This window comes from Dermacentor variabilis, chromosome 11 (genome assembly GCF_050947875.1).
Source record: "Dermacentor variabilis isolate Ectoservices chromosome 11, ASM5094787v1, whole genome shotgun sequence".
NCBI classification, from domain to species: domain Eukaryota; kingdom Metazoa; phylum Arthropoda; class Arachnida; order Ixodida; family Ixodidae; genus Dermacentor; species Dermacentor variabilis.
Window position 1 is genome coordinate 102,239,699 of NC_134578.1, and position 25,670 is coordinate 102,265,368.

A 25,670-nucleotide genomic window follows, 5' to 3' on the forward strand; every position below is an offset into this window, starting at 1 on the left:
TGGAAAAATTTCAGTGGGTTTATTAAAGAAGTGGAAACATTCTTCGGTGCGTCCTCTTTTTGTGAGAGGGCGATCAGGAAGCCTGGGGAAAGAAGAAGCCATAAAAATTGGAGTAATTTCGGCAGTTGTGTCAGCCACCCACCGTGGAGTACAACAAGGGGACGTGACAGGCCTTGTAAATATACGAGTCCTGCCATCGCCCACTGTACACAACCACTATAACCAAATATGAGATAACCTAGGTTGGCTATACACACAAAGTTAACCCTTGCTGCCTGGAAAAATTGGAAGTAAAGGGGAAGCCAGAAGAACACAGGAAAGGTGGAAAGTAAGGGAAAGACGAAGGTAGTAGGGAGAGAGACAGGAAAAGGCAACTACCGATTTCCCCCGGGTGGGTCATTCCGGGAGTGCCGTCTACGTGAAGCAGAGGCCAAAGAGGTGTGCTGCCTCCGCTGGGGGGCCTTAAAGGTCCGAACACCCAGCATCGGCACAACCTCCAGGATCCCCCTTTCCCCGGACACGGCTAAGCCGCGCATGGTTAGACGCGGAGGGTCCAACCCTCGTGTGCTCGGGTGAGTGGTGTCGCAACACACCAAACGCCTGCTGAAGTAGACGCCCCTGCGGGTAGTTTGCTTTTGTGCTGCAGCATGTATCTTGTAACTGCTTTTGTACCCGTGAAATCTCTATTAATGCTCGTGTCTGCAACTGCTTAAGTAATCCTTTAGTACTTTGTTAATGCCCAGTAATTTACTGTGTACTACCCCTCAGGAGGCCCGAATAAAATCTCGAGTACGCTTCCTTGATGGCTATGACACCTATGAACTTTTCAGCATATTTTGCATAGATGTGTCTGCGACCGCTGAAGTGAGCCAGCCTGCAGTAGGCCTCCTAACTTCCTTTGTACTCCCCATGCTTGCTGAAGCTTTTTAAACCTATTCTAGTGCCCGAGGTGCATCTGTAAAATATTAGCTAAACTGAAGTGCTCTCATCACAACACGAAAGTGTGAGTGTTTGCTCTGGTGACCTTTCCCAGAATTTATTATGAATACAGAGTGCATTTTGCTGTATAAATGACTTATCATACCGCAGCTGTTTGTATCTATATATGGCCACTCAACTAGTCTCAAGTTATTTCGTTATTGCCTACTGTAGCTGTCACGTCACTAGCATCACTCGTGTTAGTGTGTGTATATACTAAATATGGCCTAGAGAAAGGCTCTGGTAACTTAAAAAGCTAACATACGTAGACTGTTGAGCCAATTTTGCGTCGGTGTGCCTGCGACGACGAAAGTGAGCCCTGAGCAAGACTCGTGATAATTTCTCTAGGGGCCCCACGGTGAATTATTTTTTCTTGCTACCAAAGTGCATTTGTAAACAGTTTAATTCATGCACATTTTTACTAACCTTGGTGTGTCATAAATAACTCTTAATTGCTGAGCTAGTGTGATGAAATTATACAGTTTTATTTGTTTTCTTTGATATGCTTTGGTTAAAACTGCTGAGGGAATTGGAGAGTTGAACTTATGATCTCCTGCACTTGCTCTATTGAAATAAATGTGCTATATTTATTTAGAATGTCAAATGATTCAGCCGCCTGCAGAACTTTGTTCTGTAGCCTCATTTTTGTTACCCGAAAAAGTAGAGCTTGCATGTCTATATGTTTTGATTTATTGCAATTTTATCAAGTAGTATGTAATTTATTAGCTTACAATAGCAGGAAATGATGTGCACAATGCTTAGCTGCACTGCAGTCTTCTTTAGCATACCTTGAGATGCGGTGGGCTGCATTCCTGGCCTGTCTGCGGGTACTTAAGCTTCTGCATGACAAATATGTTTGATCGCCTTATTGGACCACTAAGATTTATCTTCAAGAGCCATGCAGTTTCTATTCATCGTTGCCCTAATGACAAGCGCAAAACCAGGTGAAGCTTTGTTAATGGTATCTAAAGAGCAGCAAGCTTGCTGCACTGCTCGGGAACATTATGAGGACCGTCCATATTATATTAATTTATAATCCAATGGCCGTCCCGCGCACGTCCTGAACCCAAAACCAAATTTTCCACAAACGTCCTTTGGACGATAGGCAACAAAAATGTCCAGAAGCGTCCTACATCCTGGCACAAATATCCTTAGGACAACTCGAAATTATGCAACAAGAACAATCCATATTTAGACCTCCCTTGGACGTCCTGACACTCCTGGGACGTTTCTATGAACGTCAATGCGCGTTCATGGGGTGATTCCATAGGCATCCGAGAATAATCCACAGGTTTCTTGCATATTTCCTAGGAACGTTTGAATTTTCCGCTTCGGATCTCTGCTGCACATATGTAGGACGTTGGTGGTCCAATCTTAGTGGTCTAATTAGGTAGTGTGGGAAGAAACAAGCCATACTTCAGTGTGTATTTATGAGCAGTAACACCAGCCACCCACCATGGCGCCCTATACGGGGGCGCTGCAGGTCCCGTAAAACACGCCCTGCAAACGATAGCTCTCTGTTAACACTATAGCCGAATATCACATAACCTACGTTGGCCACTGACACAGGTTTAACCCTCGCTGCCCAGAAGATAAGAAGTAATAGAGAAGAGGGGAGAACGAAGGAAATATTAAATGTGAGAGACATTGGAGAGGACGCCAGGAAAGGCACCTACCAATTTTCCAACGGTGGGTCAGTCCGTGGGTGGCGTCTACAAGAAGCCGAGGCGAAAGGGGTCCAGTGGCTTCCTCCAGGGGCCTTAAAGGTGCAAACAATCAGCATCGGTTCTTGCCCAGGGTCCCGTTTTCCCCGGACACGACAAATCCATGCAATGTTGAACGCGGGATGATCCATCCCTCCTGTGCTCGCGTATGTTGTGTCGCAACACACCAAACGCCTGCCAGCAAGCGCCCCTGCGGGGGGCACTGAAAAGTCCCGCCGAGCTACCACATTGTTTCCTCGTATTCCTTGACAAGCCACTCACTAATTTCCCTCCTGACACTCATCCGCACTAAACTTGCTACAAGCGTGGTCGGCCATGTTTTAAACGATCATGCGTTCATGCGCTGAAGGATTTAACGCCGAACATATATGCAGTTGGAACCTCATGTTTAAGATAATTTATATGACCACTGAAGCGGATACCCAGGCATCAATATTACCAGAAAAAACAGTATCATAGACTTCTTTATCAGCGACGGCGAATTACGGCTCGTTAGAACTCCTGGGTATGATTTCTTGTTTTTTTACGTGAGCTCATAGTTTGTTCCGATGATGGCAGCCCCAGTTTAATGGACCGCTCGCACTCTTGTTGCTGGCGCCGTCACCTGAACTACCTCCACCCCCACTGCAGCCACTGCCATCACCGCCGTCGTAGTCACTGCCATCACGCTGTCACGGTATCTACGCAAATAAACGATTCGCTCGGAAGAGTGTCAGAAGGGCTAGAAAGACGCGCAATAGGTTTGGCGGTAAAAGTGACGAAGTACATTCGAGACGTGCGTTCAATTCCACCGGCTCTGCCAGAGCCAGGCCAGCGTTCTGGCCTCCATTGCTGGCATGAGTGTTGTGCGCCCACACATTAGTGCTACTGTTGAACAGCCGCGCTGCCTAGAGCGGTCGGAACGGGTTAAATCAATTTAATTCCCTCTTTAGGAAACGCCGCTGCTTTGCCTATGTTGCTGCACTATAGGGTGCCACGCAGGCTACTCGTTGTGTCACATAAATTTATAGCTGCGATAATCGTTCAGTGTGACGCAAACCCTTACTGTTACTTTCAATGCCTCGCCTCCGGGCACAAGTGGCAGTCTTTTTCAAGAGGAACTACTTAAGAAACCCAGTATCTTGTTCTGCGTCCCATTATACTACTCTTTAATGAACTTCGAAGCATGCGTCCCGATGTAAAGCAATGTCTTTTTTGCGGCGTCAGTATGAAATACACTCAGATAATACCTACACTCACTTAAATAAGAGTTACATGTGTTATTCAGGATCCCTCACTCGTATATGCCCCTAACATGCCATGCTCGGTTTGGACTGATAGCTAGATTCAGATAGAAAATTGTACGAGTGGGTACATGTGTTTAACCAGTGCACGTCCTGACGTATGAGTGGGCGCTTATGTTTAAGAACCAGTGCACTTCCTGACAGATTGGAAAGCAATACAAACATGACAAGAATTCTTCTGCTTATTGCCCAGCTTTCCGGCTTGGGGTTCTTCTGTTGCAGCTGATGATAGCACATTGCTCAGGGACACTGCGTAACATTTTACATTTCAAAAGCCTTACTTCACGTGCATTCAAAGTGAACAAGATAGTATGAGCTTACGGCGGCCCTTTCTTTCATTGGCGTCTATCTTCTTTAGCTGTCGCACCAAGGCCTGCGTCACGTGCTTTCCATAAGCGCCCCTAATAAAACTCCTTGACAAATTATATTGTGCAGAAACTACATGACTGTACTATTTCTCTACGGAAACTTGGTGACTACTGCGTTGTAAAACTTACACAAATTTCTGTTGACGTTGTAGACGCCAAACCACAGTGGTAGGAGGGCGAAGGCAGCCCTGTCGGTACGGCTGATGATGCCACAGATAAGGGCGATGATCTTATCTTGCGGAGCATTGGGAAGTGCGTTTCCCACAAGGCACTGTAAATATAAAAAGTTATGGAGGGGCTTTTCGATGCCAAAGACAGCGTTGAACTGGCCATTAAAATTCAGGGTATCGTATGAGAACATTACGGACGGCAATTTACTTAATGGGCTGTTTCTTTATTCGTATTTAAGTTTTATTTCGATTCTGGGTGCGTTTGGCACGATGACAGAGGCTTTTATACGACGACAGAAGCTTTTAGCTACAAACTGTGCACATCGTTTTCCCGCGCAACACAAAAACGAACTGCCTGAAAAATACTACTTAATAGGAATAGAAGGACAAACGAAGCAGCACAATTTCGTGACCTACTCATGCAACGCTGGTAATGATGACGACAATTATTCAACAAAGGCACCAATACCCTTTCACGGAGAGGACAAAAATAGTGGCAATCATAAAACGAAATACGGGAGAACCGGCCTCGTGACGAGTATCGACGGTAATGAGATCACTATTCAAGCAATGTAGTGAAACCATATTGTTGAAGTCACGTTTATATGAATTGTGTTCCGGGCATTCCGAAACTTCCGTTGCTTCGGTTATCTGTGGCGTACACTGTCTCCGCTATCGGGCTGCTTTGGTTTGCAACACACTTGCGCAGGTCACCAATGACCATGACGGCATGACGATGACTGTATGGCGACGACGCAGTGACTACGATGGACGATGAAGGATGACGTCAATTGAAATGACAAAGGCCGCATGACGAGAATTACATGGTCTTTGGGAAAGGATGACGATGACATATGGTCGACAGCGCGAAAACGCCGAAAAGAGGACCGGTATGATTGCGACGAGTTGATGAGAACAAGCGAATAATGGAGCTGGAATGACGAGGATGTAATATAAGAGCGGCATAATCACAATTTGAAGAGCAAAGCACCACTGTTCTAATGATGGAGAAGGAATAGCTCGATGAAACAATAAAGGCAGCGTGACGACGACATGAGGACAACAGAATGACAACGAATGCCTGAAGATTGCATGACGATGATGGTGTGAAGTCGATCGCATGACGAGAGTCGGATGACAGAGCTGAAATGACAGCGATGGAACACCCCCGACAGCATTATGACCACTAGCAATTATCCAATTGCATAGAGAGAGAGAGAGAGAGAGAGAGAGAGAGAGAGAGAGAAGGGAAGACGGAAAGGCAGGGAGGTTAACCAGACTGAGTCCAGTTTGCTACCCTACACATGGGGAGGGGAATGGGGAGTGAAAGAGGGAGAGAGAGAACTTAGGTGTAGGATGTCTATAGTCGGGTACTCAAGTCTGTTGCCCTCAGGTAGCGCAAAAGCGCTCGAACTGCTTTCTGGGCCAATGAGCTGTGAGGCCAGGCTCCCAAGATCTTCGCTTCCGTAAACGGCCTGTCATCCAGTGTGTTCAAGGCACACTGGAGAGTCGCACGTTGATTATCGAAGCGAGAACAGTGGCACAGAAGGTGACTGATGGTCTCTTCACACTTGCACTTAGCGCACATTGGTGAATCCGCCATTCCAATACGATAGCTGTAGGAGTTGGTGAATGCTACTCCTACCCACAGCCGACACAGCAGTGTTGCGTCACGTCGTGGAAGGTTCGCTGGTAATGTAAGTTTCAGTGATGGGTCGAGGCTGTGTAAACGACACTTACAGTTCTGTGGTGTATGCCAGCAACCTAACGTGATTGTACGAGCGAGACTGCGAAGCTCTCTTGCAGCGTCGACTCTGGATAAAGGTATAAGGAGTGTCGGTGAGCCAGCCTGGGCACGTCGGGCAGCGTCATCGGCGAGGTGATTACCAACGATGCCACAATGTCCCGGCCGCCACTGAAATATGATATCATGTCCTCTTTCAGATGCACAATGGCAGGTTTCGTTGATTTGTGACACCAGCTGTTCATAATTGCCCCGTCGTAAACTTCGCAAGCTCTGGAGGGCTGCTTTCGAGTCACAAAATATTGCCCATTTGTTGGGCGGTTCTTTTTCAATGTATTCGACAGCAGCGCGAAGAGCGGCCAGTTCAGAACCTGTAGATGTCGTTACATGTGAAGTCTTAAACTTGATGACGACCGATTTAGATGGTAGAACAACGGCGCCTGTAGAATTTTCTGAGACGGAACCATCCGTGTAAACATGAATTCGGTTAGCGTATGAACAATGCAGAAGTTCCAATGTGATCTGCTTGAGAGCCGCGGTGGTCAGGCTAGCTTTCTTCACTATTCCTGGAACAGCAAGGTACACTGGAGGCTTCTTCGAGCACCACATAGGGGATGGCGTTCTTGTTGCGGGTGAGTGCCTCAAAGACAAAGAGTGCCGGTTAACCGCAACTGATCTGGAGAACGCTGCCTTGGGTCTATTCTCAGGCAAGCGAGCGAGATGGTGGTCAGGGACTCTGGATATATGGCGAACATGCACCCGGAGTGCGTCGATATCTATATAGGTCCTTATTGGGTGGTCTCTCGCGGTGGCAATTGTTGCCACGGTTGAAGCATTTCGAGGTAGCCCCAGACATGTTCGTAGGGCTTGGCCTTGAATGCTCTGTAGGACATGGATGTTAGTTTTGTTAGCATTGGACAGCACTGGTGTGCTGTATCGCAAGTATCCTAGGAAGAGCGTCCTGTAAAGTTGAAGCATAGATGCCACGGATGTGCCCCACGTTTTACCGGCAAGAAACCTTAATATATGGGAGATAGAAGTAAGCCTCTTCTTCAAGTATGCGATGTGGGGGCTCCATGAAAGGTCTCTGTCTATAATAACGCCTAGGAATCGGTGAGTTTTTGCGTAGGAAAGTGGTTGGTGGTCAATAGAAATGGGGTACCAGGTCATGGGCTTGTGGGTAAAGGCGACTAAGGCGCACTTCTCGGTCGAAATGCTGAGGCCTTGCGCACGCAGGTACGATGATGTTAGGGTCACTGCTTTTTGGAGCCGTGCACGCACCTGGAGACGTGTAACTGCCGAGGCCCATATGCATATGTCGTCAGCATATATGGAAAGGTGTACTGTATGTGGTAAAACGTCGGCAAGGCCAAGGATTGCAAGGTTGAACAAAGTGGGGCTAAGAACCCCACCCTGAGGGACGCCACGGTAAGTGTAATGGTCAGCAGTTCGGCCATCTGCACTGTGCACAAAGAAGGATCTTTGGAATAGATAGCTCCGAATCCACCGAAACATGCGTCCACCAATTCCATTATTTTCCAGGGCATCAAGGATGGCTTCGTGCGTTACATTATCATAGGCGCTTTGCATGTCGAGGAATAGTGCAACCGATATACGCTTGTGGTGTTTTTCTTGTTGTACAGACGTTACTAAGTCGATGACGTTGTCAATAGAGGAACGGCCTCTTCTAAAACCAGCCATGGCATCGGGGTATACGTTGTGGCGCTCAAGATACCATTCTAGGCGGGTGAGAATCATTCTTTCCATGACCTTCCCAACACAACTGGACAGCGCAATGGGTCGGTAGGACGCTAGGTCAAGTGGCGACTTTCCAGGCTTCAGAAGTGGTATCAAGCGCCTGGACTTCCACCGCTCAGGAACGACGCCATCATTCCATGACTATGGTGTTGGGCTGCTGAGCACGAGGTCGCGGGATCGAATCCCGGCCACGGCGGCCGCATTTCGATGGGGGCGAAATGCGAAAACACCCGTGTGCTTAGATTTAGGTGCACGTTAAAGAACCCCAGGTGGTCAAAATTTCCGGAGTCCTCCACTACGGCGTGCCTCATAATCAGAAAGTGGTTTTGGCACGTAAAACCCCAAATATTATTGTTATTATCATTCCATGACTGGTTATAACAGTCCAGAAGTCTGTTTCGGCCATCTTCACCTAGGTGGCATAAAGCAGCGTAGGTGATGCCGTCTGGTCCTGGCGACGATGAGCGCCTGCATGAGGCCAGAGCAGCGTCCAATTCCTCAAGTGAGAAGGACACATTCAATTCTGGGAAGCGTGCCGCAGAAACCTCACCCAGAATTTCGCTATTGATGGTGACCACACTGCCCGCAAACTTCACACAGAAGTCTTCGGCTATATCGACCTGTGAGCGGCCTTGATGGAGGGCGAGGGCTGAGAATGGGTGTCGTTGCTGTGGAGACGAGCCAAGGCCGCGCACCGTCCTCCATATGATAGACAGTGGCTTGCGGGGGTCAAGTGATTCGCAGAACGTCTTCCACCGTTGTTCCTCCAGACTGTCCATACGACGTTGGATTTTCTTCTGTATACGTCGAGCGACTCTAAGGTCATGAATTGACTTCGTGCGCCTGTATCGCCTCTCGGCTCTTCTGCGAATAGTTCGAAGTCGCTCAAGTTCCATGTCAAAATCCGTACGTTTTTTAGCGGATGTGAATGTGTACTTAGACGATTCCAGTACACCTGTAATAAGGTTCTCAATGGTGCCGGTAAATCCTTCTTTGCATGCCTCTTCCACCTTTGTCTTATACGTTGACCACCTTATATATGCTTGTCGGGAAGTAGAAGAGGAGAAGCTTCCAAATCCAGTGATACTTAAGTAGGTGGGAATATGGTCACTACCATGAGTCTCGATGTCAGAGAACCATCGAACATTTTGACCAAGTTGCCGTGACACCAAGGTCAAGTCTAAGCAACTGCTATAGTTCGAACCACGCAAGTACGTCGGACTGCCATCGTTCATAATGCTAAGTTCATGGTCGGAAGCAAATTCCACAAGTTTCCGGCCCCTGGAATCTATTCTGGAGTTTCCCCAAGCCAAGTGATGAGCATTAAAGTCTCCCGTGATAATCCAGGGTCCAGTAGTCGCCGTCAGGATGTCTCGCAATCGGTCGCCGTCGAATCGACTATATGGGGATATGTAGGCGCCGATAAGGGTGAAGGCCACTTTATTCTTTGTAATGCGGAGACACACGTATTGGTTTCCATCATGAGGCTGCACCGAGTGGGGAATGTAAGTCAGTTCTGTACGGATGTAAACAATTACTTTGCTGGATTGCCGGCACGTCGACGCCATAAAGGCTTCGTATCCAGAGAGTCGTAGCGCTTTTGACACGTTCGGTTCGCATATTACCACTACAGGAAATCGGTTCGTGAAAACGTATTGGCGGAAACAGGAAATCCGTGATTTAAGTCCTCTGGCATTCCACTGGAAAATCGTCGCACTACGCACTTCATCACGGAGTGAAGGCAGTGGAAGAGCCATTGTGCTTATGCAAGATTTGCAAGCACTGGGCTCAGGGCATCCAACACTTGCAGTGCGCTTCGAGCTGTTGGCGTATTCGAGTTGCCCACAAGCGTACGAATCGTATTTATCAAAGACTTGAGCATTGTTACAATTCGGCGGTCATGCTCTGTCAGCTCATCTGGGTGAGGGGTGAGAGGTGAGCATTGTGGTGTCTTTCCTCGTTGGGGTTTTTCCACAGGGCTTATCCTTAGCAGTGGTGGCCATTCTTCATCCACGGCATTCTTTTCAGATGCTCCGTTATCTATACACGGTTTGGAAACATTCTGCACTGAGGTTGGAGCAGATTCAACAGCAAGAGGCTGTGCGGCACGCGTATTCTTTGTACGGTGAGCAGAATTCCTTGATGAGTGTCTGCGACGAGAACGACGTCGCCTGAAGTCAGCAGCTGCTTCACGATGTGTCGACCGGTCCCTCACCATTTTCTTCAAGATGGAGAGTTCTCGCCTAACTCTAGGACATTCCTTTGATGAGGCATCGTGGGGCCCTTGACAGTTCGGACACTTATAAGTTTTTGCCTGGCAGTTGCCTGTAGAGTGTTGTGCTGCACAGCGGGAACATATAGCAGACTGTCCACAGACGGCGCTCACGTGGCCGAATTTCTGACAATTTCTGCATTGAAGCGGCTTGGGAACAAAGGGCGGGCAGCATGTCGAAAATGACCTACCTTCACATGCGATGGAAGGCAGTCACCTTTAAAGACAATTTTCACGCATCTGGAAGTTCCGAGACAGGCCACCTGTAGTATGTGGGTACCATGATTGGCAGGCTTTATCAAAAGTGGTAAATCCTCGCCTGAGATGGCCGCATCAATGTCATATATGACGCCTGTAGTAGTTTCTTTTCCCATCGGGATGATGGTACGGACATTCATGCCACCGAGAACAGTGACAGCTCGCAGAGAATCTAACGCCGACGCTTGGGCGACGTCTACCGCGACAATATTCTTCCGAGGGTTGACTCGTACGTCCTCAATGCCATTTGGCAACAGTCTCTCGAGTTCAACCGATGCAACTTGCCTGTTGAGGAATCTCATGTTGTCGGAGGGTAGCACAGGTAAGAAAAGGATGGTGTGCTTCGGCGAACTCTGCGGAGTCCTCATAGTAGATGTGTCCACAGAGGCCCTAAGCATCCGCCGCTTTGCTTTCTGACTCAGGACAGTCACGTAGTCGTCGTCGGAGCTGTCGTAGCTCTCGGTCGAGTCTATCAGGGTAGCCTCGCTGTCGCTCGAGAGGCTGTTCCGCTTGCTTGAGGTTGCCGACGCGGGCGCCGCTACATCAGGAGGGAGTGCGGGTGGTTCCACTTCCATTCCCGTCGGGCAGGGAACAGCGTTCCCCGGAAGAAAGCGAGAATTACCACAAAATACTGGTGACGGAGAACAAACACTCAGCAATAGGATCACTTCGTCCCAATTGCATAAGGTGCTAGAGTACTTAGGCCACTGAATAGGTGTATAGGGCATGACGACGACGATATGATGAGAGTCAGATGACAAAGCTGGAATGACGCCAACGGAAGGACCACGACAACACTACGCTCATGAACGTAGTGGTCCAAGCTAATTTCTTCTATTAGGCAAAACGCTCTACTCTTTTTTCCGTCTACTTTCCTAACCATTAGGTAGAGCCAAAACGGCAAAGTATCCTCATCTTGTTGATTTGCGTGGCGATAATTGCATGAGATATGTACATGGGACAAATTTTCTGTGGGCTCTGTCATAGAACACTTTCATTAACATGACCTAAATAGAGAAGAAACCGGCCCTAATGAACATTATGCATAGTATGTAGTGTTCCTTCAATAATGTAGAAATACTATGAGAATAAAACTAATTAAAAAAAAGAAAATCAGATAATTGTGGGAAAAAGAATTTCGGAGACTGAGTTCTTTTGAGTTTAAAATTGACAGTCCGATGAAACAAAGTTGAAACGATGATATATCTACTACAAACAAAAAACGGCAAAACAAACGGAGCCGGAAACGCCTTTTCGACTCTATCCTAACACCCCTGCTCCTAATGATAAAATAACAGTACTACAGACAGTCCGCCCATTCAATTCTCAAGATAACTCTCTAAATGTCTTTTTCGTTCAGTGAAAATCATCCACAACATAAAGTAAACACGCGATCGTAGATGATCATAGATGTTCCCGGTACAAAGTACATGTATGATCCTAATATGGTTCCTAATAATCTGGTTCCTAATAATGTGCTTTCAGGTTTACTTATTGCACTGACGAACATTCGAGAATAAAGCAGTCGTCAATGAAGGGCTGTCTTTACAAAAGTTTGCATAACACAGTTGATCTAGCAACGATTCCAGTAGAAGAAAAAAACTGCCGAGAAGTATATGGTTCTCACATACCTCTACGTGTGACACAAGCGTCTCATCAAGGCTTCTCTGAAAAAAAAAGAAAACAAAAAACTCGAGTTTCCGGGGTCATTTATATCTATGGTAAAAACACTGCAACGATTCGCATTCCGCGAGTTGTGAGTGATACAGGATATAATGTGTCCTACGATAGCAGGTCGCTTGTTCTAGATGCATCTACATAAGGAATACCCGTTGCGAACAGTGCACAGTCCTCGCATTACCGAAGCCGGCAGCGGCTTTTCCTGCCGGTAGTTTACGAATCTGTAGCGTCAAAGACAGCAACGGCTCTATGATTCATCTGGACAGTTAGGCTCATTAAAGTGCGAAAGATAGCTGGACACAAAGTCTACTGCAGTAGGTGCGGCTGATTATTGCCGAAGGCAGCAGTTACTAATATTAGCCCTTTTGCTGACGAAGTTATATAATTAACGATATCTTCTGTAGGACTATTACAGTCATGCAGCGGTTACGGTAGGAATGTTTCATTCATTATTCAGGCTCGTTGGGCTTCTTCAAATGAAATTGATGAGTGCGTACAATGTACTGTTGCCGCTTGCGGAAGTAAAGATATATGTTTACTGGCATTTTCAGTAGGTTAATAATGGTATTAAGGCAATGAATCATGAAATTGCACACAAACAGCTTTCTCGTCCGTCTGGTGACACTAAGAGAAAACGTCACCACAAGAGCTTCTCTCTTAACACATGGGAACGGAGAAATATTTTTGCTTCAACTACGCCGTATTTTATGAGCGTTCAGAATAAGAGATTAAAATAGAAAATTTATTAGGCTGTCGCTCTTTCCACAAAAATGTACGAAATTGCACAAACGAAAGCAACAGGTGCAGTTACGGCCGAAGGGCAAAGCATTCGTTCCTTTGCTAAAATATTATATCAAACATGTCGCACCAACAAGGCCAAAAGTCGACCTTTGTTTAGTTACACGTCCATCTAAGAAAAAAACACAACTTGCTATTTTGCTTCATCGGGTTACATTCGATGAAAGCGGCAAATGAAAAAGAAAAACATTGTGCTCGTCATACGTGCTGAACAGAAATCACACGGACATCCCCCGCACAACAAACAGGACAGCATACGCTTACATCCCCTGCTGAGGTTATCCAACGCAAAGTCGAAGAGATACCTCGTTGGGGCAAGTCGGACGACGAGCCTAACTGCGAATGCAGCAACGCGACGATGCGACACGCATTACCAAGTGTGCAGCAGGCTTTCGCCTTCACATGTTACGGAAGTGCAACTTACTGCCGACCTTTTTCTTTAATAAAGGGAGGCGAGAAAGGAATTTACCTACCTAGCTACGTGCCTACCACAAAGTGCCACTAATTATGAAAGCTCCAATAAACCCTTAATCAATAATAGTGGGCCCACAAAGTATTTGTTAGTTCAGGCGGTGCTAGAGCTTTTCCTGAGCACTCATTAGTACGAAGTGTTTAGTTGTATGCGTAGGCACTCCTAGGACTGCATCCGGCAGGACCACACCTAAGTGCTTCGTGTAGCTCCGTGCTCGTCTTCTCACGTCCCCCCCCCCTTTTTTTTAATATGTATAATTGCCATGCTCCAGCCAGTTATGAGGCAAACAGTCCGAAAAAGAATACCTAATAGGAAGATAAGGAAGAAGAACAGAATGATATTTCCTTATTTGCAACTCTTATTTATTGCTCTGCTTGCGTCAAGAATGGAATATTAATACGCCCAAAAAGCCACCTTTCACGAACTAGTAGCGTGACGAACAAGATATTTAAGAAGGCATTTAATAAACTTCTCCTGTAGCGTGCGGTAAATGTATTGTTGATATTTGAAATGATGTTTTTTTTTTTGTCGCTGCAGTTAATGAATCCTAAGGCAGATGAGCAGCACTACCAACATTGTATACTGGGGAAAAATGCGGGCATGAACGGCTGTTTTTTAACGGAAAACACCACGCTAGCTGACTCCACCTGTCTTCGTTATATATTTAGGAGGAGCGCTGTAACGAAATCTTCCCACCATAGGCAATATACAAAAGTCCACATGCTGGCATTTTCCACGCACCTAGTTCGGCCTAACCACGATCGTGGACGTCGAGATGGATTGTGATTAGGGTGCCAACATGATGGATCCCACCCTCACACGATCCAAGCTTCGATGCCTCGTGTTTCCGACGTGCTAACGGCTGCACGGGGGGGGGGGGGGGGGGGGCGAGCGTTTCACTTCAGCGGCTCTTGCGTATGGCGCTCCAGGGCGCGGTTCACGAAAGAAACGCGGAATTGTGGTTTCAAACGAGTCAGCAGCCATCTCAATTATGGTCGTGCCATTGAAGCGCGAATACATCTCGCGGGTCGAAAGACTACTCGATGAAAATTATGCACACAACACCTCACAAACATTTGAAAAATACAGAAAAAGTAACTGGAATAACAAAATGTGAAGTCACAGGTTGTTTTCTTCGGTCCACGAATAATTGTTAGTACTGAACCGTGCAGGCTTTCTGAAGATTGCTCGTGGCAATACGTACTCACGCGTGCCCTTTTGTGTTAACTTATTCAGCACTATAATTTTCTCACAAGTCTCTTAAGCGCAGGTATCGAAAGTAAGGGCAATTTACACGGTATTAATCTTATAGCCTCATAAATTTGGTCGGCAACTTTATTTTCGACTTTGCTTGTCACAAAAAGTTACGTTTTCGCCATGTCTTGAGTGCTAGAAGAAACCCACAGGTATAGGGGGGGCACGCGGGTTGAGTTAGTGAAGAATAAAGTCTGTTTTTTATGAATTATTTCACTGTAATGTTCACCTTTTCTTAACTCGGAAATAACAGATGTGTGTTTGCACTATACGCGCATGCATATGGTACGTCGTTGAAGATCTGGGTGAACAGATTGCTATGAATTTATGCAAAACTACCTAGGCTAACTATTTTAATGTGTGCCGTTAGGGAGTCAAAGGTATAAATACAGACGGGTGTATTGAAGTTGCATTGTCACGCGATGTAGTGGCGAATATTATCACGGACTCAAGTTTTATTTTCTACGGTTGTGTGCTCATTATATGTGATGTGATGAGAGATGGTGTAGTAGACCAGTAGACCGCCTTGCGCAACAAGTCTCGAACGGCAAGCGGTTAATATTTCCCCCGAGATATTGGCTCAGCGAAATTTAAATGGCGCTGCAGTGCCACAACAAGCCGCCATTGCCGGTCGTATAGACATTTACGGCACTCTCGGTACCACGTGCACAATATCTCGTGGGCCCTATCTTGAAAGCCATCTGCGATGGGGACAGAGTGTCGATAGCTTCACATGCGCCGTGTTCCCGCCGGTAAGTTCGCGTTGAAGCAAGAGGCAGCACGAAGGTCAACTCGCGGCCATCGAGTTAGGTGCGTTCATGCTTACTTGTGCGCGCGTGACATCGGGTTTGATAATTTAATTTTTAAGCGAATGTTAACAAGTTCCATACGGTCCACAAAACTACTACTCTTCCTTCGCTTAACGGTTTACTAATTTGCCATCGCAATCGATGCTTCTCCTTTCAGGTGAAACTGCGACTTTTTTGAAAGCAGAGTTAGCGCAGATATTGAACATTTTTGAATGCTTACAAACTACAATCAATAGCCTAATAAAAATACACCAGAAAACATCTTTTTTTTCCATAGCTCACTTGCTCAGGTAATGCACTGGATGGGACAATAAACTAAAGAAAGAAGGCATCAACGGTTTCACCACGTGACTCCTTTTTCGTACGCTCGTGAGGAAGCGCCCAAAAGATGATCACGCAAAAGGAATTCTAGGTAAGTCATGGAAACCAAATAACCCAAGGCAGTCTTGTCTAAGCTTGAACTTTATTTGTTGATTCACTTAACTCATTCATTCGAGGTATCCGCCAAATGTGGAGAAGAACCCAATCTTTGACAAGCTCCGGCCTTGCTGCAAAGCGCCCTGGCTACGGGATTTCGCATATCGTCCATTGTGCGGGTGAAAGAAAAACCGGTTATGGCGTTGCGCTGCAGACTTCCAGATCCCGGTCGCGGCGGCTGTATTTCGATGGGGGCGAAAGGTAACGACGCTTGTATACTTAGAACTAAGGGCACTTCATATAACTCCATGTGGTCAGGATTATCCCAGTGTACAACCACGACGTACTTCAAAATAATATCATGCTTTTCGCTTGTAAGACTCCCTAGTGATTATTTTTTTACAGAAGAACTGAAAGTAATTGTTTTTCTGCGACCATGTGAATTCAGTATGAGTGCGCGCGGTCGTAATAGTAGTAATTAAAAACAAGTGGTCAATAAAAAAGTATGCGCTTACTGATATTTTTGCCGAGAAACAACACCCTTAATGTTAGCTATGGTGAGTTCCCGTTGTTCGGGAAAAATATAAATGCTTGAGAAGAATGCGAATCTGGGCTATACTTGTTAGTGCGACATCAAAAGTTCACATAAAGAATTAATCGTGTTGCAACGGGCACCAAATTGAGTACTAAGGTCAAAGGTACGGAAAACTGGGCTTTTTACGTCCTCCTGCTTTTTGTATTTTGTTTTCTGCCCATGACACCACCATGCCCATGACCATTCAAACTAGTCGTAATTTCAGTTGTTAGAAAAGCGTTAGCTACAGGTTTACGGGAATGCCGAACAAGTGCCGACTGGCAGCTGGGTCTAGCGCCACCGTTCCTTTCCAGTGGTCTGGCGCCTAAATCTGTTTTTCGGCATGATTTAGAAGTGTTGAAAGTACTACGAAAGGCCCGAACACTTGGAACTGATTTCAGCCGTGCATTTGTTTGTGCGGCTGATTCTTTGCTGATCTATGTGTTTGTGACACATTCCGCGAGAGAGTGAGGCAACTGTCTCTGTGTGCGACAGTTCTGAGGCCAACTCATAGTTTTACTGAATGTGTGCGATAGCGCTTTAACCTATTTCACAGTGTTCCTTATTTGCTCATTGTATTATCGTTTCATCCTTTATAATATCACGCCACTACTGCCCTAAAACCCTTTTTTGTTCCCTAAGCATAGTTTGAACAATTTGTGCAAACGCTCCCGCGTTGCTTTTAAATGTTGTGATGTGTTCTTGATGGAAAAAGCGGTACTAGAAACGGTCACTTAGCAAGAACATCGGACAGAGCACTCCTGTGTTTTCGCAAAGTCTCCATTTTTAGATTAACGCGTTTTCCTTCATAAACGTTGACCAATACGCTCAACTTACAGCTACCCTAAAGGTTGGGATGTGTTTACTTGTTTGTTGTTGTTACGAAGTTTTTACTTGTGGCACAACGTTGATATGGGACGCAGTACGGATGCTTTGATATGTTGAGATTGTTCGTAATGTCATGTTTCTTTTCGCAATCTCTACACTCTCATCTTGCTATCTTTATTTTTAGTACAGTGAACTAATAAGCGTTTTTGTTTAATGTGTTGAAAGAAAAGTAGCAGTTGCCAACGCCAATACTCTCAACTACTTCCGCAAGAAAAAAGGCACACCGATTTTAAAAGTAAAAGAAGAAACTTACTTCCGACGTTTCACAGCTGGTACTAGTGCCAGGTTTACACTGCAAATAAAAGAAAATATGTGGTATGGATAGAAATATAGTGTACTTACCTGAGCGATACCCGATATTCAAGCTTACTAAAAATGTTCCGGATTATCTCTTATTGGAACGGTATGAGCACCGGAACGAGATGTACACAATTACTACTTGATGGAGATTAACAGGAAGGAAATACTGTTCACTCGGTTCTCTTCAAGCTGCAGCTGTTATGAAGATGTGATGTCTTCTTTGCAGCTACCTTCTGTTAACTGGTTATCCCCGATGTGCGGGTCACTCACTACCCTCTGCTCTTTCTTGAAATCGAGGTGGCTGCCCGAATGGGACGACACCACAACCAATCGGCAAGCCTGTTTTTGCTTTTGAATAAAGTCAGTCGACTCTCTGCTCCCTACCTGTCAAAATTTGGATTCCTTGCCTCCGTCACACCGAGCTCCCAGCAAGTGGTGCCCTATAACATTTACGCTTTCTTTCGAGCACTAGTATCGGAAGACGGTGCTCCTACTCCTTCTGACGGAGGCGACGTAGAGCTTCAGCTACCCAGCGCGTGGCCCAAAAATCCCCAAGTTGGTTTGTACAAGCAGGCGCCTGTTTTCAACACCGCCGCATCACTTCACAGATAGCAAAGTATATGCATGGCGTCGCCGCGCTACTCTCTGACATCGGCGATGCCACAGACGACTTGCTAGCGGGTGCGCCTTTGGCCACAGCAGACGACGACCTGAAGAGCACGGCCCTACAGCGCATCGAGCCCTCACGAAAAAGTAGGCTCCAACAGCTGCTCTCCGAGGAAGTTGTGAACGATCGACCCTCACAACTACTGCCCCGGTAGCGTCAGTTATAGGGTGAGCACTCTGCAAACGAGAGCCAGCTTCCAATTTTACGCGAGCTGTTCTCGGAACGTCTCCAACAGTGCATGCGCATGATGGTGGGGGGTTATGACGAGACGGGCCTTGATCGGCTAGCTGCACTCGATGACCGCATATGCGACTGCTCGTCTGTGGCACAGTTGCCTATCGCCGGTGCACGAGTCTGAGAGCCAGGGGACTGAATCTCGCGCCTGGAGGAAACAGTCTACCGCCTGAACAGTTAATTGAAGTAGCTGACGACGGTTGACAACACTGGTGACCAACTTCGCCCTAACCATTCGCCTTCACAGCCTCGCCGTGCACCTACGGACTCGCCACGGCAGTTGTGCTGATACCACCATCGCTTTCGCGAACAAGGAAGTCGCTGCACCCACCCCTGTTCATGGACGGGAAATTCGCCGACCAGTCGCTAACGGCGGCATGAGACATCGTCCCTCGCGCAGGCCTCCTATTATCCGCAGTCCAGCGCAGCAGCGGCATCTGCCTCCTCGTCCAAACTGGAGCCGAGCTGTCTATCGTTCTCGACGGGGCCGCAGAGGGCCAACGCGACAAGTCGACACCCAATCTTCACGCCGTGATCAATGCTGCCATCGTGCCGTGTGGGCTCGAGTCAAGAACGCTACACATCGGACCCTGGCGCTTGCACAGATTGGTGTTTGTGATTGCGGATGTCAACTTTTCCGTACTGGGAGCGGACTTCCTCAGCCAGTTCAACCTAGATGTGAGTGTTCGCGATCAGCGCCTAAAGGATAACTTCATATCGCTCAATGTATTTGGCCTACAGTCCAACCTCTCCTCTTGCATCCGTACATTTCGGTCTTTCTCGATGTACGGCAAGGTGCTTGCTGAGTGCTTGCAACTCGCAAAGCCCTGAAACGATGCGTTGCCCGTGAAACAAAAGGTGGCGCATCATATCCCCACCACTGGCCCACCTTTCGCCGCCGTGCCACGGAGGTTCACTGGACGGAGCTTTGAAGTACGCCTCTCTGAGTTCGAATGCATCCTTCAGCTCGGCATTATTCATCCTTCCTCTAGCAATTGGTCGTCACCTTTTCATCTGTTTCTAAAGCAGGACAGTGGCTACTGGCGGCCTCGTGGTGATTTCCGAACTCTGAATCGGAAAGCGAATTGAGCTTCCGCGAACAAGGACACAAGGGAGATGACACCACGATGCGCTGAATGCCCTTCACTACTCCGGATAATTATCACCCTCCCCACATCATGCTTTCGGCGCTCGTCTCGCAGGAACCAAAAACACAGCAAGATCAATTTGATGAGCGTGTACCACCGAGTTCCTGTCGAACCCAGCGACACTCCAAGGACAGCAATCATTATTGCATTTGGCCTATTTGAGTTTGTTCGTATGCTTTACGGTTTAAAGAATGCGCCGCAAACTTTTCAGACGGTCAGGCTTCAAAGGTTCTTTGCAAGTCACACAGACGACGAGCGCAAAGAGCACCTTCGCCTTCTATTTGAGTGACTGGATGAACACGGCATCATACTAAAGCCCTATAAATGCATTTTAGAAGTTGAAGCCTTGGATTTTCTCAGCCATCGCATTTCACTCCAAGACGTGAAGCCAATGGAATCGCGGGTGCAAGCAGTCGCAGACTTCCCCTCTCCGTCCACTTTCCGAAGGTTGCGCGATATTGCGGGGTTCATAAATTTGCACAGGCGCTTCATAACATCTTGAGCACAAGTTCTTCAGCCGCTTATCGAACTGTTGCTTCGCGGCTAAAAAAATTGTCTACCTTCCACTGGTTACCGGAGCACGAACACTATTTCCAAAAATCAAAGCGCGTTTTGCGACTGCAGTGTTTCTGATTAATCTATTACCCAACGCCCAAACTTGCGTTGTGGTGGACGCGTCGACCACGGCAGAGTGTGCAGTACTGTAGCAGTACGAAAGCACAGACTGGAGGCTGCTGGGCTCTCTCTCACAGAGCCGCAAACCTACATATTATCGCTACAGCACATTGGGGAGGGGAGATGTTGGATATCTGTTGCGCTATGGGGCACTTACTTTTTTTTTCTTGAAGGCTCTAGCTTTTACATTCTGGCCGAACAAAAAAAAACGGGTTGTGGTTGTCCAGAATTGAGACCAGCGCTTGTCTTCGTCGTCCTTTTTTTGTCCCTCGTCTACGTGCGCTGTAAGTGACGATTGATACCATGGAATACCAACTAGCCCGTACCCAAACCTTGCTTCAGAATTAACCTTCGTTTTCAAGAACAGTTCTTCGTGCTCACGACGTGAGCTTAGGCAACCTTTATCAATATAAATGTTTTCTACGGATATCCGGCATATCTCTGGGAGCAAAAATCAGGCAACTACACCACAACACTGGTCACGTGGGACACATCACAGGCAGCTCTTCGCCCGTTCGTGCCGCACCAGTTTCGGCGGCCAATATTCTGTTCACTGCATGGGCTAAGCTATCCCGGCATCAGAGCGACACGGAGCCTTATCGCAGACCGATTCGTCTGGCCAGGGATCAACAAAGATGTTCGAAACTGGGCGAGAGGGTTCCAAGCTCGTCAAGCTGTGAGAGTGATCCGGTACACGCTTTCAACAGCACATATGTTTCAACCACCAGAGAGCCGTTTCGATCACGTGCATATAGACTTGGTGGGGCCTCTTCCGCTCTGCCAAGGTTTCAGGTACTTCCTCAGAGTGCATTGATCGGTACTCAAGGTGGCCTGTGGCGACGCCTGTATGAGACATCATGACCGAAACAGCGGCGGAAGCATTTGTTGCTGCGTGGGCGTCGCAGCACAGTGGCCCTTTGCGCATAACTACTCACCGAGTCCAAAAATTGCAAATCTCGCTTTTTTTTCTGCTCGGCACACGTCTTCATAACACCATGGCTTACCACCACTGAGCAATGACATGATCGAGAGCCTCCACCGACACCTGGAGGCGTCATTGATCACCAATCTCGACAGACAGCACAGAGTGTAAAGGCTACCCATAGTACTACTGAGGCTGCGACGAACAATGACCGATGACCTCGGAACCAACGCAGCCAAGATGCACTATGGGTCAGCAATCCGCATCCCAGGCCAGTTTTTTGGCACCCAGCAAGGCATACCAATTACGAGGAAGCGTTTGATTCTGTCGAAACCTCAGCAGTCATGGAGGCATCACGGAACCAGGGTGTAGACGAGCCATATGTAAAAATACTGAGAGATATATATAGCGGCTCCACAGCCACTGTAGTCCTCCATAAAGAAAGCAACAAAATCCCAATAAAGAAAGGCGTCAGGCAGGGAGATACGAGCTCTCCAATGCTATTCACAGCGTGTTTACAGGAGGTATTCAGAGACCTGGATTGGGAAGAATTGGGGATAAAAGTTAATGGAGTATACCTTAGTAACTTGCGATTCGCTGATGATATTGCCTTGCTTAGTAACTCAGGGGACCAATTGCAATGCATGCTCACTGACCTGGAGAGGCAAAGCAGAAGAGTGGGTCTAAAAATTAATCTGCAGAAAACTAAAGCAATGTTTAACAGTCTTGGAAGAGAACAGCAATTTACAATAGGTAGCGAGGCACTACAAGTAGTAAAGGAATACATCTACTTAGGGCATGTAGTGACGGCGGATCCGGATCATGAGACTGAAATAATCAGAAGAATAAGAATGGGCAGGGGTGCGTTTGGCAGGCATTCTCAGATCATGAACAGTAGGTTGCCGTTATGCCTCAAGAGAAAAGTGTGTAACTGTTGTGCCTTACCAGTACTCACCTACGGGGCAGAAACCTGGAGGCTTACGAAAAGGGTTCTACTCAAATTGAGGACGACGCAACGAGCTATGGAAAGAATAATGATAGGTGTAACGTTAAGGGATAAGAAAAGAGCAGATTGGGTGAGGGAACAAACGCGAGGTAATAACATCTTAGTTGAAATCAAGAAAAATAAATGGGGGCATGGGCAGGACATGTAATGAGCAGGGAAGATAACCGATGGTCTTTAAGGGTTACGGACTGGATTCCAAGGGAAGGGAAGCGTAGCAGGGGGCGGCAGAAAGTTAGATGGGCGGATGAGATTAGGAAGTTTGCAGTTTGCAGGGAAGTTTGCAAAGTATGGGAGAGGCCTTTGCCCTGCAGTGGGCGTAACCAGGCTGATGATGATGATGAAGACATACCGCAGGCGGCCAGGCAGCACATAGACAAGCAACATTCCTGGTTCGACCAGCTTCGCACTATACCTCCACGTATCATACGCTGGCAGCTTATGTTTAGTTTCCCGACAAAACCACGCACATCTTACTCTATCAAGCCACCATTTACTCCTTTCAATGAAAGCCCCTTTCGTGCTGTTTCGCGTTCCGAGAAAAGCTTGAACATTGACGCTCGTGGCAAATGAACGACATGCGATTGAGTGAAGCCAGCCTGTGTCGAACATTACCTAGTCATCCCTGCGACTATTCACACCTATGTCTCCCGCATTCTAGAGGGGGGGGGGGGATGGTTTGTAGCGACCGTCCGTCACTACATTGTCCCCGCCGTTGGGGTCATTGCCCCTTGCTATTTCTCGAACCGAAGAGGCTAGCCGACGGGGGCGCCAGCATTGCCACTCCGGAAACCTGCTTTTACTTTTGAATAAAGCCATTCGACTCGGCGTTCTCAACCTGTCAAAACGTGTATTCCTTGCTTCCGCCAAACCAAGCTCCCAACATTTTCTTTCCTAGCGCTAAATTAATTTTACTAGAATAGAATTATCGTTTCTCTTACTGCGACAGGCTTCTGTTTACTACAAGGAGGCTGGTAATGTTTTACTATCTGCGAGGCATATTTCTGCGCGAAATATGCTTTTACCAACGGTGACCATTCAGATTACTTCGTGTTTGAGGAGCTTGCGCTAAACAGCAAATGTTGAATTTTAGTTAAGCGATTTGTAGGTGGAGATATTTAAGAGAGTAACTTAGCGGGCTGGATTCCAAGAAGATTTCAAAGAACAAATAAATGGACAAAATTGAGTTCGACGATGAGAGATTTTATATGAATGAAGAGAACAGGTGGTATCCGATGTCCTTTCGGATACGCACAATATCTAAACCATTGAGGAGGTCCAAAGAGTATAAATTCCCAGCCTCTTGCTGACCAAATCTTCTCCATGACTCCACAGGTGCGCGGCGAGCTTTGTATGTAATGCGGATTCTAAGTATATCCGTGCATACTGAAATCACACCTCACTTGTTCGTACCTTTCTAAAGTGACCCACAAGTGATTTTGCCCGCTCTAAAAATCCTCTTCGCCGCAGGACACATCTAAACATATTGAGCACTTCAAGCCTCGCAGGTGGCCTTTCCCGCCAGCGGAAAGTGTTGTCGCTGAAACTCAGTTTGGGGGCGGCACTTGCCCCACCCCTCACTTACGCTACCTGCAGATCACGGACCTTTAAGCCACGAGATGAGGAGCCTAACAATCTTGGCTCCATGAACCCTACCACCACGCCGTACTGGCACGTATTCATGCAAAAGGCCTGGACCTGTACATTTGTTCGTGTATGCTATTCGCGCAAACGCCAAGCTAAATACTAATAAACGTGCGTGCAGGTTTTCAGGAAGACGTTGAACAGGCTATGTAATACCTGGAACTGGCTAATGAACGACCAATCAGACGGACAAAATGGGACCTAAGCAAAGGAAAACGTAGCCAGCTGTCGCACAGTGTATGCTCGAGGAATCGGATTAGCAGATGTGCCGGCCTACGTTGTGGTGACAACTTGGATGCCTTTCCGAAGTCTTTGATTTCGCCATTGGCCTTATACCTAATAGCCTGGCATGAAGGTCATTGGAAGTGTTTCTCAGTCGTACATGGTCATGGATGAAAATTTTGAATAACGTAATCATCGAGCCTAAGCCGTCCAAATGTTATTGTAATAATTTTCGTTGTCTGTTGTCTCTCTAGTATTCACTCTATCCACCTGAGTTACTGTAGTTACAGTCAATTGCCAGCGTGAAATTACCTTACAGCTAAATGCTCGATTTTTCTTTTTTTGCCACTTCGTGCGACGCTCGTGTTACTAACCGACCTAAAAACATTTTTCAACATATATATACTCATCTTACCTTCCCTACAAGGGCACTTGGTAAGGAAACACTGATATTTTCATCGGAACAGTAGGTCAGCGGCATAGTTCCCCTGAATATCCGATCATAGTTGCTGGCGAACTTTATAGCCACTGCAACAGAATCAAATTATGCAGATTTTCAGAGAAGCAGGAAGTTCAATTTTTCAAAGTCAAATTTCTATCTTCAAGAAATGTCAAGTATTCATAGAATTGTGACTGTGTACAGTACAAAATATTTCCGTTTCAAAAGTGGTTTTTCTCTGCCCCCTATAGACAATTTTTTACTGCTAAACGCAGACACACTGGTACTTATTGGTACACTTTGGTGAAGATCTAAATACACATCAGCTGAAACAAAATGAACTGAAATAACGTGACCCCGCTTAGTCGGTGTGCCACGTCTAGCGGTTAACTAGGACCTCGACAATTTTATATGACAATTTTGCGTACTGAATGACATTTCGCATGTTGCATAGAAAGGTACAGAGGTGGGCATTTTAAATGTGTATCTTCAATATTGCCACGACGCCATCTGTGCCCAACCACGCTGACGACGAGAACGACGACCTCGTGTGTGCAAGCGAGCGTGCCAGAGAAGAAGAAGCTAAAACTGAACGCTTGTTCTAATTGTCTAGATTAAAATAACGCTCTCTGCTCTTGTCTCAAGTGAGCCGTGACACTGGTGGAGGTGCTGGGTATCGCATCATCGCCTAATGATAGGGACGACTCCTGCGAGTAGCCCTGCGTCCAGCCCTTCAAGACATCATCCACGCGTCGAGACACCTGTGCACCGTGCAAGCCGCCGCCTGCAAGGTCTGTGCCCGGAATTTGGTCTCTTGCAACGAACTTCGCCAGCGACCTCAACGACTCAGGAAATGGCGATTGCAAGCCCAACACAGGTGACTATCCAAAACCATCTAGTCCCCTCAAGCTTCCACGGTGACACGTACGAAGACGCCGAAGACTGGCTGGACCAGTACGAACGCGTAGC

General features: G+C 47.0%; 1 protein-coding gene across 1 annotated transcript; it reads right to left on the reverse strand.

Annotated features, from left to right (window-relative positions):
• LOC142563953 (uncharacterized) lies at window positions 1-24,905 on the reverse strand. The gene is made up of 6 exons (XM_075674707.1): window positions 24,678-24,905; window positions 17,701-17,739; window positions 12,187-12,222; window positions 4,483-4,624; window positions 2,655-2,737; window positions 1-82 (listed from the first exon to the last, which is right to left on the reverse strand). Exons 1-5 carry the CDS (start codon window positions 24,741-24,743, stop codon window positions 2,691-2,693), a joined length of 330 nt encoding a protein of 109 aa, XP_075530822.1. The 5' UTR covers window positions 24,744-24,905; the 3' UTR covers window positions 1-82; window positions 2,655-2,690.
• Window positions 24,906-25,670: the final 765 nt, after the last annotated feature.